The sequence below is a fragment of the Gavialis gangeticus genome, unplaced genomic scaffold (genome assembly GCF_001723915.1).
Source record: "Gavialis gangeticus isolate Ggan-Ray unplaced genomic scaffold, GavGan_comp1, whole genome shotgun sequence".
Classification (NCBI taxonomy): domain Eukaryota; kingdom Metazoa; phylum Chordata; order Crocodylia; family Gavialidae; genus Gavialis; species Gavialis gangeticus.
Window position 1 is genome coordinate 1,255,043 of NW_017728995.1, and position 14,284 is coordinate 1,269,326.

At 41.6% G+C, this 14,284-nt stretch overlaps 1 protein-coding gene across 1 annotated transcript; it reads left to right on the plus strand.

Moving 5' to 3' along the window:
• On the plus strand, positions 1 to 13,104 carry SELENOT (selenoprotein T; the record flags this gene model as incomplete). The annotated part of the gene is made up of 6 exons (XM_019503028.1): positions 1 to 128; positions 4,061 to 4,171; positions 5,090 to 5,216; positions 7,204 to 7,291; positions 7,936 to 8,087; positions 12,365 to 13,104. Coding segments are annotated over 5 exons (579 nt in total), but the record flags the coding sequence as incomplete, so codon positions are not given.
• Between the last annotated feature and the right edge of the window lie 1,180 nt (positions 13,105 to 14,284).

Here is a 14,284-nt window from a genome sequence, read left to right on the forward strand (position 1 = left end):
CTGCTGCTGCTTGCGGCGGCGGCGGCGGCGGGGCTGAGCATGGCGGCGGCAGCCGAGCCGGGTGGGCTGCCGGCCAAGAAGCTGCGGATGGCCTACGCCACGGGGCCGCTGCTTAAGTTCCAGATCTGGTGCGTGCGACCCGGCTGGGCCTGGCGGTGCGGGGAGTCCCCTCCTCCCCTCATTTCCCCTCCCCTCCCCTCCCCCGCGTAGCGCGGCCTGGCTCGGAGCCGTCCTCCAGGCTTCAGGCGGGGGCCGGGCGCTGGGCTCGGAGGCCTCGAGCTCCCGGGGCTCGTCCCCGCCGTGTGGGTGCCTGGGCAGGCCTGTGGAAGATGCAGGCCAGCCCGGTGGCCGCCCCGCTCGGGCTGGGTCCTTGTGGTGCGTGGGGCGGCGGTGGGTGCTGCTCTCGGGGCCCACGCACCTGTGAATTTGGTGATGAATTTGATACCTTAGTTTTAGAGCAGGGGGCAAGCAAAATACAGCCCACCCATCGATCCTGTTCGACCTGTCGGCTGCTGCCAGGAGCCTGAGGAGGGCAGGCCATGCCCAGTGCTGCTCTGCTCCTGCACGGCTGGGCCGTAGTGCTCCTCCAGCCCCATCTGCCCCACACCCGGCTTCTTGTTGGTGCTGCGGTTGTGCAGCTCTGACTCTGTGGCTGCAAGCAGCTGGGCTGGCACAGGAGTGGGTGCGGTGCAGCACATTGGGGAGCTGTCCCACCTGCCGGGATGCCGCTGCAGCACCTCTAGGAGGTGAGTCCGTGCTGGCCATTCAGCTCCAGGTGCTGCCCATGGGTTCCTGGGTGCTGTGGCTCGCTGCAGTGGCTGAGATGGCTGTGCAGTGTGCTGCATCGTGCTCCCTCCCAGACAGGCCTGGCTGTTGGTGGCCGTTGTGCCATTACTGTGTAGTTCTGGTAGGAAGCTGGGGGGCAGGGGAGGTGGATGCTGGGGTGGAGGAGTGTGTGCTGCCTGGCCCAGGTGTGGTATGCAGCTCTCCCTTCTCAAGGGCCTGGTGACACTAGTGGGCTGGACAAGATCAATTGGCATCTCTCTCTGCCCTCAGCAACTTACCAAAACTCTTTAAATGGCTCTCCAGCCCAAGTAATTGCCCATCCTTAGTCTAGGACACTTCCCATGCTATTAACTAACAAAACACTGATTGCTTATCGGATTGGCAGATGAGGACTAATGGCAAGAGAAGTATAGATTGGAAAGCAGAGATGGTCTGAGCTTAAACTTCAAGGTCTTCTCATGAGATATTTGCCACCCTTGATGAAACTGACTCTTCTGAGTCTTTTGTGCACAGGGGTGCACCGATACATTGGTCTGTATCGTATAATTGACTTTATCAGCAATCAGCTTTTTTTGGCTGATGTAGCTGATACTGTCACTGATAAGTGCTGCATGCATGCATGCAGCCATAGCATGCACACAGCCAGGAGTGCAGCCTGGAGAGCAGCATCCAGCTGGTAAGTCTGTTGGAGGGAAGGAGTATGGGGCTGGGGCAGACACTGTCAAGGTGGGGCGGGGTGTGGGACAGAGCTGGCAGCTCTTGTGGGAAGGCAGCTCCTGCTGCTGCGTACACCCCCGGGGGAGGCATGGGGATATGTGCCCCCTGGATCTGTGTGCGGGGCAAGGGCAGGCTGCCACTGTGCGCTCAGGGCCAGAGGCTATGCCAGCCTCTTCCCAGCAGAGACTGGGCTGTGGCTACACTTAGGGCAGGCGGTAGCAGCACTGGGATGGGAGGGCTATGGCGGGGCTGTGGTGAATTTTGGAGTGGCTCTGGCCCCTCCTGTAGCCTCTACTCCCAGTGCCATCACTGCCTGTGGCAAGCGCAGCCCCAGCCCAGCCCTGACCAGGAAGAGGCTGGTGTAGCCTCCAGCCCTGAGTGCAGTGCACAGCAGCAGCCTGCCCTCACCGTGTGCACAGATCCAGGGGGCATGTACCCCCCCCCTGCTTCCCTGGGGGGAGGGGGGTATATGCAGCTGCGGGAGCCACCTCCCCTTCTCCCTGAAGACAGCACATGAGTGACTGCCCCAGTCACCCTGCCCTAGTTGCACCATTGCATCCAGTGTTAAATGAGCATAATCATGTGGTAACTGACCAGCTCTTGGAACATAAAATGTATGATTTTAGCTATCTATTTAACTGTAGCAGAGCTGATAATTTGTGCACTCGCTGCTGTGATTTTTTTTTTTTTGTGTTCAAGTCCATTGTGAAAAACTTGTAGCACTGCTTGTTGGCTGTTGATAGCACACAGTGCCGTTTCAGCAGGGGAAAAATATCCACAGGTGCAAAAATGTACATCTTAGTCCCCAGAAGTGAATTCTGGGCCTTGCTCACTTTTGTTTAGGCAGTTCTGTAAAATGCCACAAGTAGTAAAGTTAAGATAAAGTAGTGTTGTTGTTGTAACTTTAATTTACTTTCTATATTTTTCTCATGCATTTTCACAAGTTGAGTGGCTGTCAAATTATTTCTACTGCAGTGTTTTATGTAATGAAATAATTACATGTATACACTGGCAATCTTTCAAGAATCAAGATTGACCTGTAATCATTTATCTAAAATCCTGTTTCCATAGTGTACGGTTGTTCTGAGGTTCGTGTTTCATTTTTCGAATGAAATAACTGGTAGTTCAGTCTCTCAGACTATCAAGTATACTAAGTTGAGCTACTGAAAAGCACCAATGCTTTTGTTTCAAAGCATTTCTCAGAATCAAATTATTTGGGATCAATTGTAGTGTTTCTATTACTTGTGAAACAAAAAGAGTTTGGTTGTACTATGCCTTTTTCTTTTCAAATTTTTCAGTCTTAAAGCAAAAATATTGATGTAACATATTTCTAAAAACTGAATTGCAGGTACAAATATTAAACTGTGGTTATTTAAATAATATTGAGTTTTTCTGCCCAGTCAGATGCAGGTTTTCTACTTGGATCATCTGACTCATAAGTGACACTTTGTGATAGCTTTCTCTATTTTTGGCTTGGTGCCACTTAATGTTTTGTAGCGTTGAACATTTTTTTTAATATCAAAAGGTAGAAAAATGGAAAACCTAGTACAATCATGCTAATATGTTAAAGGTACTGCCTTTGGATTAATTCTGTTTTCCAGCAATGGACCGTCTTGTGTTGCGATGTCTCAGACACATGTTTGTAGTATGAAGTGGAGCCGAATCTTGCTGGTTACACACAACAAAAATCTAAAAATCGTGTGTACTAGAGGCAACAGCTGATGTTTAAATAATTTCTCTTACTTTTTGGAGGACTAATATGATTCAAGTTAATGTAATTTTTGCATTGGAAGTTCACCATTAAAACATCTTGTTAACAAGCTCTTTTTTATATCAGTCTCTTTCACTGCCGTTTTTGATGTTTTTGAAATTCTAAGCCTTTTTCTAAATCATAAAGAAGCAAAAGAAAGATATTGATAAGCATTTAACATAGCTTCTTAATCTGTTACAGTATTTTTCTGAATGCTGGAGGTGGGTATCTCTTCTGGGTGTGCTGTGGAGCCCTCATTCTGTTGTCTGTTATCTTCTCTATTATACCCACTTCAACCTGTTTCCTAACTGCTTTCCTGTTCAGTACTACTTAGTTTATATCCCGCAATATTAAAAATACTTCATCAGTCTTTGCAGACTTGTACAGGAAGCTTAAATGTGATGTTTGGGGTGGGGGTGGGGAATTCAGAATTAATTGATGCTGTTGCAAAAATGCAGGGTGGTTGTTACAGTCTGACCTTTCTGAATATGTCATAGAACTTATGAGAAGGTTTTATTACCTGTGATCCAGACAAAAAAAATAAGTTTCTTCATCTTAAATCTTCTGAGACGTATGTACTTGCTAGAATTTGACCTGTAGGTTAGTAAATTAAAGCAAATGCCATGTGAAATCTAGTTGAAAGCTTCCAGAATCATCAGCTTGGCAATTTGTTTGTGTGTAATTAATATTAATTTGTGTCTAGTTGAATAAACCCAAAAGTATATTTGGGAAGGTATTGGCAGTTTCCACTGTGCAGTGAATATAGTGTACAATGTTTGAAGTTCAGTAATAATGTCTGTCTTTCAGTGTTTCCTGAGGCTACAGGCGGGTGTTTGAGGAGTACATGCGGGTTATTAGCCAGCGGTACCCAGACATCCGCATTGAAGGAGAGAACTACCTTCCCCAACCTATATATAGGTATGTAAACAATTAGTTTGTTTAGATGGGTTGACTGGTTTTTTGGGGGTGTATTCTTCAGTCTCTGTCCAGTGTGCTAAAGATGGCCAATGTATATGCTTAATTAAAAAAATTTCTTCTGACATCTTGTAAATTCTTTTAGTTTTCTTATGATGATCTTTCTACCCTCATTTCCTTAAAAAATGAAAAGAGTCTTCTTTTGGGTTTTTTTTTTTTTAACTGCCAAGTAATCCTGATTTGAATGTGTCACAAAACAGAAAGCAACCACATCTGTATCATAATGTCTGTCACTATTATTGCATGGCAAATTGAAGTCCATTTTAATTCTTCAGATCGCTCATAGTAAATCTTCACCATTGAATCTGGGTACAAGTTCACATAATTTTACTTTATAACTAAACTGTGTGTACATATTGATAGTATTGTATGTGTATATATATTATGATATGACCTCATTTGGTTTGGAGCATTTGGTTTTAAAAACAAAGTGAAAAAACTTCACTGTGTCATAGAATAATTCCTTTAAACATAACTTAAAAACTTGGGGGGAAAAAGTGATGAGAGAACTTAATTGAAAAGGAATTATTTTTATTTTAGTAATTAAAAGAGTCCTTTGTAGGCTAGATAGAGGTGTACAGTTACTGTGGTGGTTACTGAATCATGTAGTACCTAATTGTTGCTTACAGCCTTGTTAGTAACAGCCAGTTTGCAAAATAGATACAAAATTTTTTTAATCTTAGCAACTTTAGAGATAAAAGCAGGGTATCCATTTGAGTCTTGGGGTGTGTTGTTACTTTCTGCCTGCTTTCTAATTATGTCCTATGAAAATGATTATACCAATTGAAGTGATATTTAGGTATACAGTAGTGAAGCATTTGAGAGCCTTGTAAAGTGACTTGTATCTTTTGCTTTTGTTAGACACATAGCATCCTTCCTGTCAATCTTCAAACTAGTATTAATAGGCTTAATTATTGTTGGCAAAGATCCCTTCGCTTTCTTTGGCATGCAAGCTCCAAGTATCTGGCAGTGGGGCCAAGAAAATAAGGTACATGATTTACTTTTATTTTGTGGTGGTGTGGTCTAATTTTGATGCAATTGCATAATACTTGTGTGGGGGTGCTTGAAAACTGATATGGCTTATTTTATTTTCAGGATCTTAGGGTGCAAGTAGAAGTGTAGTGCTCTGCTGTAACTGAGAATGCTTTGCAGGAAACGTTCTGAGTTTAATCTGATTACTGAGGTTAATCTAATTACTTGTAATGGTGGTGCCTGGTATTATTGGTAGAAATGCAGATATGAGGTCTGGTTGCCTATAGAGAGGTACCTAATGTCACCCCATTGATAAAGATGCAGCAGCATGGGAGTTACACCATCAGGAAGAAGGCACAGCTTTTTTTCATTGTACTGACAACAAACTTGTTGTGTTTTGGTAGGTGTTTAAAATTGTGTTTTTCTCCAAAAGCATTGAATCGTGGCAGTTTCTTAGATGTTTCTTATCAAACAAGCTTTTGTTACATTTTTTAGAAACCCTGTTTGGCACTTTAAAAAGTAAAATCCAGTTGCGTTTTTACTTTATAGAATATTCCCAAATACTTCGGGAAACTTGTGTTCTTGATTAGACCAATAGCTCTCCAGTCATTCCTAGTACAGCACTAAAACATTACTTTCAGAATTCTGAAACAGTGATTTCATTCTAGACTTTAACTAAAAAGACAGAACCATAATATGTTTTATATTGCTCCAAAGTGGTTGGGTCTTGAGTGTCTTTTAGATGTTCTTTTGTTGTTATAGATGCAGCACACCTCAACTTAAACTACCAATGCAGTAGGTTTGAATCATGGGTCAGCTTCAGTACAGTAGTGGATTCTGCTGGCCCACAGAATCATGCCTTGCGCATCTGACCTAGATTAAGGCTTTATTGAAATGTAACTACGTTTTTTGTAGTGCCCTATTGTTATTTCATGTACTTAATCCTTTCATTGGTGGTTACCGATGTAAACAATGTTTTAGCGCTAATAAAAAGAGAATACTATAAATAACCGTAGTAGCTATGAAATCTCCAAATGCCATGTTGCTGAAGATTGCATCATATGATCCTTGGTGTATGATGCCAAAAGAAAGCTCAAAAAGATGGTGCAGAAGGAACAGTGTGGTTCGGGTTTGCAACAGAAATATCATCTATCAAAATACTTTTATATTTAGTTAGGGAGGATGTATCTTGCTACTTAAGAAATTATGGAGAACCTCCTTGATTTTCTTAAATACTGTATTAAGCTTCTGTATCTCACTCCAAGGCTCTGCAGAATGTGTATGGCTTTAATGGGAGTGGGAGAGGGGGGATGTTTGATCTTTTGTAGCAGGGTTGTCAGACATATGGCTCATGGGCCAGATCCAGTCTGTGGAGATTTATGATCCAACCTGTGGTCTTTGGATCAGCCCTGTGAGCTGCATGCAGTGTGTGAGCTGAACCTGGCACTGCACATGGCACATAGGGTCGGTCTGGGGTGCGTGATGCATATGACACCCATGCTGGGCTGGTTTTGTGCAGTGTCTCCAGATTGATCTTCTATGCTTCATGCAGTGCCAGGTCCAGCCCATGCACCACTTGCAGCACAAGCCCTGGAGCAGGGCTGGTACCTACTCCATGTGGTATCCATAGTGGACATGGCACTATGGATGCTATGTGTGGTACGTGGGGTCAGTCACAACCTGGCCTAGCAGGCTTCTGGGGCCAGATGAGTTTGACACCACTTTTCTTTAGTAAACTTAAAATGAACTTTTAAGAATCAGTGGGTTCAGTATTATTTCTGAGTTCTCAAGCTGGATACTTGAAAGAAAAAATTGTGCAAGCTATTATTTAGAATAAAGAAAAAAAGGACTTTTTTATGTCCCTGAAAACCTGCAAACTTTTTCAAAGAAGGTGCAGATGAAGAATTAAAATGTCTCTATGGACCGTTCAGGGTTTTATGAATAAAAAGTTTGGTTTAGAAGATCCCAATATGTGAAACTAATGCTGATTTGATTGGTTCTAGGTCTATGCTTGTATGATGGTTTTCTTTCTGAGCAACATGATTGAGAATCAGTGTATGTCAACAGGTGCATTTGAGATAACTTTGAATGGTGAGTTCTGTTCTCTTATTTTCAAGAAATTGCTATGTGTGCATGCCATGTTCTACAAGGGTTTTCAGAGGCTACCAGTCTCTTCTGTTACTCCAGGTTAAGTTGCAAGGTGGCAAATGAGTTTGTGAATGAGTTTGTGCACTTACCTGTGTCATTTGTTATATTTTAGTATGTAATTGGAATCTACTGTATATATGTTGCATAAGGTGATTATTATTTGCCTCCTATTTTGAAGGCAGATGAGCTCACTCGGGAACTTCTGTGGCAACCATGGGAGTCAGCTAGTTAGTAAGAAGGTGCAATTCTTTTCATAGTAGTCTGAGTTAGGAAGCCAAGTTAAAAACTTGTGGATTTAGTTTTTGTATATGTTTCATCTTTATTTCCTCACCACCACAGGCTCAAAAAGCACAAGCCTTTTTTAAGTCAGCCTTAAGAATATTAAAATTCATACAGAAATGAGTAGACCTCATTAGATTTCAACCTCTCTTAAGCCTTTTCTGCAGTTGATAGGCTCAAAATTCTGCCCTGAACCCTAAATTTTCTGAATTCAGGAGCTGACTGGCTATTGTTAAACTTCTCAGCTACTTTGTTGTAACTGTGCATTTCCTCCCTTCCCCCACCCTTCTCACTTCTCTTGTTTATAGATGTTCCAGTGTGGTCTAAGCTGGAGTCTGGTCACCTTCCTTCCATGCAGCAACTTGTCCAAATTCTTGATAATGAAATGAAACTCAATGTGCATATGGAGTCAATGCCCCATCATCGATCATAGCCCCTTCTATCAGCACTGAAACTTCTTGTAAGTTGTGTTGTTTTGTTCTGTTTTGCATTTTGGTTGCCTTTTGTTTGTTTTAATCCCTTCCTCTATACCCCCAGACACTTTTCCCCAGGATTTTTAGGTACTTGTTGCATTGCAAATGGTAATGGATTGCTCACCCCAGGGTAACAGGCTGTGTGTGTTTGGGTGGTCAGGGCTCTTAAAGAGTTTCTGATTCAAAAAGTTGGAAAAATATTTTATGAGAAAAATTACTTTTGGAGTCCCTTATTGAAAGCTATGGGGAGCATTTTGTCTGTTATCTGAACCAGGTCAACTCCAGTTTGCAGCATTTAGTTTTTGGGGAAAGGGTGTGTGTTTGTATGTGACAAAATAAGGTAGTAGGGTTAATATGGCATGCTATTCTGTTTTTTAGGGGAGTTGTTTGTTTTCTTTTTTTAGAAAATTAAGTAGAACAGGAGAAGTTAATTTGGGATATATGAGTAATTAATAAGAAAGCTTTGGACATCACAGGAGCAGGAAATTTTCCTTCCAGAATAGATTGCCTGTAATGGCAAGTCAGGTAGTACTGCTCTATACAGTACAGATCATTCTTTTATATCCTAACCCTTTTCACGTAGAAAAGAGGACTGGGTTTTGTGATGACAGTACAGGCAGTCCTCGGACTTATGACGCAATTGGTTCCTGAAAACCGCATCTTAAATCGAAATGTTGCAACTTGGAACCAATTTTCTCATAAGAAACAATGTTATAAATGGGGGATTGGTTCCTGAACCAAGGCCTGATACCCTATTTTCACCAAAAATACCCAAGAATTATGTACTCGATCAATTATAGATGAGTAATCTAGCTACATTAATGTATTTATATTGTAAAAAGCAATCGTATTGATTTGGAAGGACTTCTTTGAGGTGACTTTGCTGGACTTTACGAAAGGCTCTTGGTTGGACTTTTTGAAGGGTTCTTGGCTGGAGTCTTCTCAGGCATCTTGGCTGCAGGTTTTTCTGGAGTCTTGTCTGCTTTCTTAAGAAAGCAGACAAAGGAAGTTTGGACAGATGTTCTCCAGGGAGATGGGTGACACAACGAACTTGTTTGCTGGTGTGGCATCACATCGGATCAAGCATTGTAAAGTAGAAACTGACGTCGTAAAGTAGAAACAGGGTGTTAATTTATAAATGTTGTAAGTGTGAAACGTAACTTGAAATGCTGTAAGTTGAGGACTGCCTGTACTTAAATTATAAGCTCTGTGAGTTAAAGACTGGCTTTTATTTTCTTTGTACAGAATCTAGCACAATGGAATCCTGCTCCACGACTTCGGCTCTTAAGTGTTACAAATAATAAATATAACTTCATTCAGGGTGTTTGTGTCTTTCCCACCTTTGTACCTCATTTAAGAAGAAAAATTCCCTTCTTGTGCATTTCCTCCCTGTTACATATGTAATAGACGACATTTGTCCAGTAATTTCTTAAAAATTGATCTTTCTGGCATAACTGCTAGTGATTCCTTTTTCCCTCATCTGTAAATGATATTTACAATGACCTCTCTCTGGTAGGACAGAGCCCAGTGTCTAACCTCCATGTTTCAGGTGTCTTTCAGCAGTTTCACTACCAACCACGAGCTTCCTGTAGCACCTTTGAGTAGTCATACCAAATTTTTGTTGTCCAGAGAACTTCCCTCTGGCCTGAAGTGAAAGATTGTACAGAGCGATCTTGCTAGGCAGGATATGAGTTCAACAACTGTCAGTTGTCCACTGGGGATGTCTGAAAATATAGGAAAGCATGCATTGAGCTTTGCAGATTTAAAACCCTGCGTATGTTACAGCATATAGTAGATGAGTGACATACTTGTTTCATGAGTCCAGAGAGTAGGAGCATATTACTGCCTTTTCTCACTATTACCCTGGCATTCTGCACATTATGCTCACTTAATAACCAACTGCAAATACTGCTCGGAAAGCTGGGAGTTGGGGAGGATGAAAAGTCATAACTAAATACAGAAGTTTAAATTTTATTTGTAAAACTAGCTCTCTTTAAACAGGTTCTATTTTAAAAATATCAGAGGGTGCAATAAGCTATAATTCTTAGTAATATTAATATAGTAAAATATTACCTTTCTATGTGCAAACATAGGCTGTTTGTGCATGAAAGGTTTTCTTTAAGTTAAACTGCATTGATGTAGTGCAACTTTCATAGAGGTATTCTTGTGCTAAAGGGCCTTACTGTTCCAGGCTGGTTGTATATCTGAGCCTTCTGCCTCTGGGGGTACCCTTTCAGGTCAGAGCCTTCATTTCTGAGTGGTATTTTTGACTTAGTGTCTGAGCTGAGGTTTTGTGAACAAATTGCAAGTACATGTAGAACACATCTCTGACTTTTCCCTGCAGGACTGGTTCTAGAGTGCACACATTCTGACCCAGTCTTACTTGAAGATGCCAAATCAAGAAATTCTTCCACAAACCTACTCTGGCAGGCATCATTTTGTGTCTGTTATCGCATACACCAGAGCGAGTGGTGTGAGGATAGCTGCAGAGAGATGCCTCCAGAGTGGCTTCTCTGCATGGTTTCTGGGTTTGGTGCATATGATCAGGAGCAGGTGGGCAGAGCACATTTGAAAGTGTTCTTGTTGGCATTCATTAGGAACATGTCATGGACATCGTGTTTACTCTGATGGTCCATATGGCTTTGGCCACTGGTGCAGTTTTCCTTTGACAACTGTGATTTGGTTGTGATGCAGTAAACAAAGGTCAACTGCTTCAAAACCAAGTATTTAGATAGGTAGTAACATTTGTCAGAGCTTAAACATTCTACATGCATTTGTTGGGGGAGTATTGAGCTTTAGCTCATGCTAAGTAACGTTTCTGGGGACTGGGATTCTAGCTTCTCTCATAGGCTACAAGTAGATGTCACCAAATGAAATAGATCAGCTGTGTTGGGATGTGTCCCAGCACAGAAAATTTGCTTCACTGGGAGAGACTTATATTACCTGTTGATCCTGTGGGACAAGGAGCGAAGTCTTCCCTGCTTACTGAGAGGCACACCAAGCAAAAGCTGGTTCCATTGCAGTCTGAGTCCTGGGACCACACTGAAGTGTCAAACCAGTGTCTCTGTAAGCAGATGAAAGCCAGGCAGGCACTCTCAGGGCTTGGGTGGGGACCTGATCCTGCATGGAAATTCCTGGGGTGTGTGGGATTGGATGATAAGCCCCTTAGAGAATCTGCTGGGGCAGTTGGAAAGTGTGAGCAGCTCTGGGCTGCCAAGCAAACAGACATCTGCTGCTAAATAACAGCACAAATTAATACTAGCTACTTCATGGCCACAAATTTTGGGCATTCGTGGCATGGCAAGTGGTATGGATGTCTGTTTGCTTGGCCTTTGTGTTTCCATAATAATTCTTATGGCAGTGCAAGGTTGGCATCTGCTTCTAACCATACAGACACGGCCTCGTCTTATCTCTGAGCCTCAGACCTGATATTTTAATCCTTCCTCTTGGGCTTTCCCTTCCCCCTTTTCCAGCAGCTTAACCAAAGCACGGTGGTGTTACGAAGGTCAACAGCTTCATAGTTTTATTATACAGGTGCTGCTGATTGGGTTAAGTGAAGTTGTTGACTTTGCTGGTCTGAAGGAACCAAAAGTCAAAATCACTTAAGCCTGATTTACCAATTCATCCTTTAGCTAACGCTTTAATCATTAAAGGAACAGGAGGTCCCATAATAGACATAAAGTTAGCTATCTCCCACTTCCTTCAGAAGCATGACTTGGATCCTTTGTATCCTTCATATTTGATGCATGCTTATTTGTAGGGCCCTGGACAGTGCACTCTTCCTGCTTGCAATGTGGAGTACAAGTTTTTGGCATGGATTTCCTGTTACATGAAGTTCATTCATCCTGTTAATCCAGGAAGTCTGCTGTTGTAGGCTTAAACTAGACTGTGGCTACATTTTCCAAGCAATGGAGCTGTCATAATTTCCCTCTGGAGATGATTCAGTGGCTTAGTAGATTTCGTTTTTGGAAAGATTTCCCTAGGGTTGTTTGTGTGGGTTTTTTTTGTTTGTTTTTTTTCCCCCCCAGCCTTAGCTTCTTCTTTACTTAACTCTCCCCCAGGATTCTAAGTATAGTCCAAGTACCTTCCCACATCACTTTTCATCTCCGTAAGTCTGTAATGAGTAGTTCTTCTCCACAATCTGAGTGAGCATGGTGGAACTTCCAGAAGTGTATAGAGATGTTTCACAGACAGTTTCCTTTCGTTTGACCAAGAAGGAAGTGCCCTCCCCCCATAACAATATGTTTTATGCATTTCTTTTCAGGCATTAAAGCAAAACTTTCCATTGGCAGCGTGGCTGAAACCAATGAAGGCCTGCACTGAAGACAGCAAGCTGTTAGTGCAGACTGGATGCTTTCTTTACAGTCACGTTGTACCTCCTGAAAAACCTTGATGGAAGACCTCTTTCAGTGCTGGCATGTTTCCAAATACTGCACGTTCATGGAGTGCAATAATACTGTATAGTTTTTTTTTTTAAGAGTTAATTCGACCAGTTCATAGCTAAACAATACAGGCATTACTAATTGTAACTTTTATTTTATATTCACGTTTCACAGAATGGCAGATTGAGTTGATATCTAATTTTTCCTTGGAAAAAGTTTGTCTAATCTGTTGTAATTTTATATGAATTTATGTTCTTTTTGTAGTTTAAAATAGAATTACAGGAATATCTGATATAGTCCTAAACTGTCTTAAATAATTGACAACTATCTATCAGACATCTCTAATATGGTTATATCAGGTTTGTATATTTTTCCAAATATATTGCAGAGTGAAATGGTGCACTATATGCTAAATTATATGGACAAAACTATATGGAGAGTAATTACATCACTTTTGTGATTTCCAGAAAAAACAAAAAAGTTAACTGCTTTTTAAACTGCATTGGCCAGCTCAGGAGTTTCTTCCTCAACCAGTTAAAAGAATTGAAAAGCTGGGCCTTTATACTGTCCTAAATATAAACTAAGCAAATGTAATTTAAATAAAGAGTTCTCATTTACTGTGTGAAGTATCTTGTATTAAGATTATAGAAAATATAAATGTTTTGTGCTGAGAATATAAACAAGTCTAGAAAATATACACTTCAGATACATGACTTAGATGAGAGAACCAATTAGTTTCAGAATCGTAGAAAAGCAGGAGGGGAAGGGATCTCCGGAGATTATATAGTCTTGCTCCCTGTATGAGGAAGGATTATCTCAGACTAAACCACCCTGCCAAGTGCCTGTCAAACCTGCTTTTGAAAATTTCCAAGGATGGAGATTCCACAAACTTTCTAGGAAGCTTTTTCCAATGGTTGACCACTCTGAGTGAAAAGATTTCTTTCTTATCTCCAACCTAAGCTGCTTCTACTGCAATTAGAGACTATTGCCCATAGCACTCTCCATTGTGGCTACAGAGAAGAATCTACATTGTCTTTATAATCATCCTTCAGGTATCTCCCCCTCAGTCTTCTCAGATTAATCTAGCTCCCAAGAAAAGAATGTGAGTTCTGATAACCCTGGTTCCTTGAGTACCTGTTTCATAATCTTTCCAGGTATTGAGGTTAGACTGGTCTTTAGGTCCCCACTTCCTTCTCCCATTTCTTCACCCAATATATGCATGTTCAAAGATGATAGCTAATGGCTCTGAAATGAACTCAGCCTGTACCTTTGAGCAGTACATTAGAGTGTTTTCTGTATGGGCCTGGCAACCTGAAATACCTTTTCTAAGTAATTCCTGACCTGTTCTTCTACTACTCTAAGAGGTTTGTCCTCTTTGCTTTCTTTGCTATTAGCTGCACTTGTCATCTTGTAGTTGACCTTATACATGGTCTTTTTTATTACACGCTTACATTACCTTTTATATTATCCTTTATATTATCGTTTACCTCTCTTGCCAGTTGCATCTCTTTATGTTGACGGTCTTGTATGGAAGACTTTCACAACAGTGATATTCTTCTAAGTGAGCATTTCTAAATGATGGGGTAATAGCTACAAAGATGAAAGACTGTTCTGCCCAAAAGCATTCACAGTGGAGAACTTTTCTACCACTGTTGATGGCATGAGATCTAGTTATTCCCTTGCCAAGCTCCAGGAAGGCAAATACCATATCACCCCCATGGTGAAACTGTTGACTGTAGAGTTGAAGCAGCTCAGTAACAGGTAAGGTGGTTTGGTGTAGAGACTGAGTGAAGTGATAACTT